The 3,873-nt window shown below is 44.0% G+C and overlaps 1 protein-coding gene across 1 annotated transcript; it reads right to left on the reverse strand.

Annotated features, from left to right (window-relative positions):
- Positions 1 to 1,703: 1,703 nt before the first annotated feature.
- Positions 1,704 to 3,628, reverse strand: LOC140278055 (zinc finger BED domain-containing protein 5-like). Its single transcript, XM_072372938.1, has 2 exons — positions 2,110 to 3,628; positions 1,704 to 1,984 (listed from the first exon to the last, which is right to left on the reverse strand). The coding sequence occupies exons 1-2, from the start codon at positions 3,626 to 3,628 to the stop codon at positions 1,704 to 1,706; spliced, it is 1,800 nt and encodes a 599-aa protein (XP_072229039.1).
- Between the last annotated feature and the right edge of the window lie 245 nt (positions 3,629 to 3,873).

The following is a 3,873-nucleotide window of genomic DNA, read 5'->3' on the forward strand; positions in this document are numbered from 1 at the left end:
TGAATCTCCGACCATAATTGCTGAAAAATGTGTTAGAAAAGGTAAGAATGCCGGTCCATACATCATCAAAAGCGGGAGAGGTGGTGTTCGGCTGCAAGTAGGTGTGAATGTCCAGCCATAATTACTAACAAACGGGTAAGAAAAGGTAGTATTGCCAGACCATACATGATCAAAACAGGGAGCGGAGGTGGTTCAGCTGCAAGAAGGTGTGAATGTCCGACTAAAGTTCAAATATATTAACAAAAGCGGGAGGAGAGGTCTTCGGATGAGAGTGGTTGAGAATTTCCAACCATAATCTATAAAATGCGGTGAAAAAAAAGGTGTGATAGAACACTAAAAGGTCGAGCGGAAGTGTTCGGCTGCAAGAAGGTGTGAATGTCCGACTATATTTGGTGAAAAGCAGGTGAAGCAAGGTCTGAATGCCCAACCTTACATCATCAAAAGCGAGATCAGAGGTGTTTGGCTGCATGAAGGCCATAGTTTGCCAAAAGCGGGTAAGCTGCGAATGACCGACTAAATATCAACAAAAGGTCTTCGGATGCAAGTGGGTGTGAATATCCCACCATACAAGTATGGTGGAGAGGAAGCTGGGAACAGCCGACCATAGTTTGCAAAAAGCGGGTGAGAAAAGGTGCGAATGTCCAACCATACATGATCAAAACAGGGAGCGGAGGTGTTTGGCTGTGACAAGGTGTGAATATCCACACAAAATTAATGAAAAGCGGGCAACAAGTAGGTTTGAATGCCCAACCATACATCATCAAAAGCAGGAGTGGATGTGTTCGGCTACAAGGTTTGAATGTCCGAGCATAGTTTGTAAAAAGCGGGTAAGAAAAGGTTCGAATGCCCAAACACACACCATCAAAAGAGGGAGCGGAGGTGTTCCGCTGTAAGAAGGTGTGAATGTCCGACCATAGTTGGTAAAAAACGGGTAAGAAAAGGTTAAAATACCCGACTGTACACAATCAATAGCGGGAGCGGATGTGTTAGGCTACAAGAATGTGTGACAGTCCGACCATGGTTTGTAAAAAGCTGCTAAGAAAAGGTTCGAATGCCCGAATATATACCATCAAAAGCGGAAGCGGAGGTGTTCGGCTGCAAGAAGGTGTGAACATCTGACCAAAGTTTGCAAAAAGCAGTTAAGAAATTGAAATCGAACCTTTTCTTACCCGCTTTTTACAAACTTTTTTACAAACCTTCTTGTAGCCCAGTGGTTCTCAAACTTTTTCGTTCATTCCCCACTTTGGACAAGCGGGACTTTTCAAGCCCCACCTGGCCCCATCGTCCCAACACAATGCCAGTGAAATACGCCAAGCTGAACATTTTCAAGTAACATCATACTGTATCTAAATTCTAACTCAATAACATCAAGACAAGGTTGACAAGACAGGTGAGCAAGTGAACACAGCAAAGCTACAAGCTTAAAATGTTTCAATTTATTAAAGTAACATCAAGTAACATCATGTTGTATCTAAATTCTAACAACATCAAATAACCGCAAGTTCAAAAATAAAGAAAAAAAGTGCAGCTGTGTCATAAGTTCCATCAAGTTCAAAAATAGAGAAAATAAAAGTGCCACTTTGCAATCTGTTAAAAAAAGAAAAGAAGAGAAATACATTTGGCAAACAGGTGAACAAGTGAGCATATGATTGTTATCCCTGCATTAGTGGCTGCAGTGAGCCTGTTTTGCATTGCACATCTTTTCAAAGCGGGGGTGCAGGCTTGATACCGCCATGCTCAATGTTCAGCTGAGATCTGTATTTTGTCTTCAGTGAAGCAACAGCTGAAAAGCCCATCTCACAGAGATATGATGTTGCAAAGGGAAGCAGAATGCACGCAGCTCTCTGCCCGATGAGTGGATACTCCCTCTCCACTCCAAACCAGAATTCACTCAGAGTCTGAGCCTTAAACCTCAGTCTCAGGGTGGAGTCAGATGTCATCTCAATAAACTGGTCCTCCTCAGCAGAGCTAAAATCAGCAGGTGCTGCAGGCAGAATATATATTAAATGAGCTTACTTGTCATTGCATAATAAACACAAATCTGTTTGCCAACAATCCATTCCAGTTAGTTGGTAGCAAACATCATAAATAAAATGTCAAAATACCAACCTGCTGCATTGAATGGATCCATAACCCAGGCATACTGAGCACTGTTGATTGGGAAGTATTTTTGAAACAATCCTCTCAGGGAAGAGATGTGCTGCTTAATACATGGGATCACTGTGGTGGCTCCAGAATCAGTGGTTTCAGCAACTTCACTCAGGTTCTCAAAGACATCTATGTTTGGCTGATCGAGGCGCCTGCCCCATACCTCGAGCTTTCGGGAGAATGCTGTGATCTTGTCTGCCAGGTGAGGTAGGTGCTTGTCTTTGCCTTGAAGCTGAAGATTTAATTCATTCAGCTTGCCAAACACATCGCTGAGGTAGGCCAGTTTAAGCAGAAATTGTTCATCACAGAACTTGCTTGCAGCCTCATACATGTGCTCCTCCTCCAAGAACATCCGAATCTCTGCCCTGAGCTCAAAGACGCGCGACAGCACTTTACCCCGGGAGAGCCATCTTGCTTCACTGTGAAACAGCACAGATGTGTGATCGGCTCCCATTTCCTCACAAAGTGCGGAGAACAGTCGCGCTTTCAGGGGTCGGATTTTGATAAAATTCACCACGCTCACAACTTCTGTCAAAACCTCATTTAGTTCAGGGCTGAGCTGTCTTGACGCGAGCGCTTCCCTGTGAATAACACAGTGCGTCCAGTGCGCATCTGGCGCAACCCTCTTTATTAGCGCCTGCAGCCCTTTTCTTGACCCTGCCATGGTCTGTGCGCCATCAGAGCAAAAGCCCACACAGTTTTCCCATTTAAGATGGTGTTCTTTGAGGTAACTGTCCATGATCTTAAACAGCTCATCAGCTGTGGCTCTATTTTTTATGTATTTGCAAAAGAGCAACTCCTCGCACAGTGACTCGCAATTCACAAAGCGCACGTACGAGAGGAACAGGCAGTCTTTATTGCTGTCAGTAGCTTTGTCCACTTGTAATGCAAAACGACTTTCTTTTAATTTTTCTATTAGTTGTTCCTCAAGATCACTTGAAATGTCCCATATACGTCTCGCAATTGTGTCGTTTGACAGTGGGACAGCTTTTAATTTTGCTGCGCTTGTCTCGTCAAGCATAACTGACACCATGTCTAAAGCAGCGGGGAGAATGAGCTGCTCAGCAATTGTGTGTGGTTTTTTGCATTGTGCAATTCTGTATGCAACTCTATATGAAGCCATCTGTGCTTTACCGTTTGCTGATGCAGCTTTTACCATGCGATTCTCCTGTTGACGGTATTCTGCCAGTTTTCTTTGAAAGAAATCAATGGGCTTATTGACGTGACTGGGGTGTGTGGTCTCCAGGTGTCTTCTTAATTTGTTGGGTCTCATGCTGTCTGCTGCTAGCGGTTTAAGACACAGAACACACATGGGTCTCTCCTCTGCCCCCACCGCCGTTGCCGTGAATCCAAGAGCAAGATACCCTTCATCATATTTCCTTTTTGGTTGGCTTTTTGGTTGATGAGGCCCGTCTGGTTTGTGTCTCTCTGCTGGCGCTGGTTCAACAACTTTTGTGGTCCGTGTCACAAATTTATCCATGTTGTTATTGCCTCCGCTCGTCTGCTATCCATCGGCGCGAAAGTTTCCCTCCCAAAAACGGCTTCTGTCCAATCCTACGTTAGCAACCGTAACTATGCACAAGAGTCCAGTCAAGCTTTCGGCAAATGTTGAGTTCCTTTCGTTTGAACTTCGCCAACATTTAATCTGGTGAATGTATCTTTCAAAAAGCTTATTGTAAAAAAAAATATAAAGATAGGCATAAAAGGGAAATATTTCCTCCCGTT

Source organism: Leuresthes tenuis, unplaced genomic scaffold (assembly GCF_036924035.1).
Source record: "Leuresthes tenuis unplaced genomic scaffold, fLeuTen1.0.hap1 SCAF_20, whole genome shotgun sequence".
Classification (NCBI taxonomy): domain Eukaryota; kingdom Metazoa; phylum Chordata; class Actinopteri; order Atheriniformes; family Atherinopsidae; genus Leuresthes; species Leuresthes tenuis.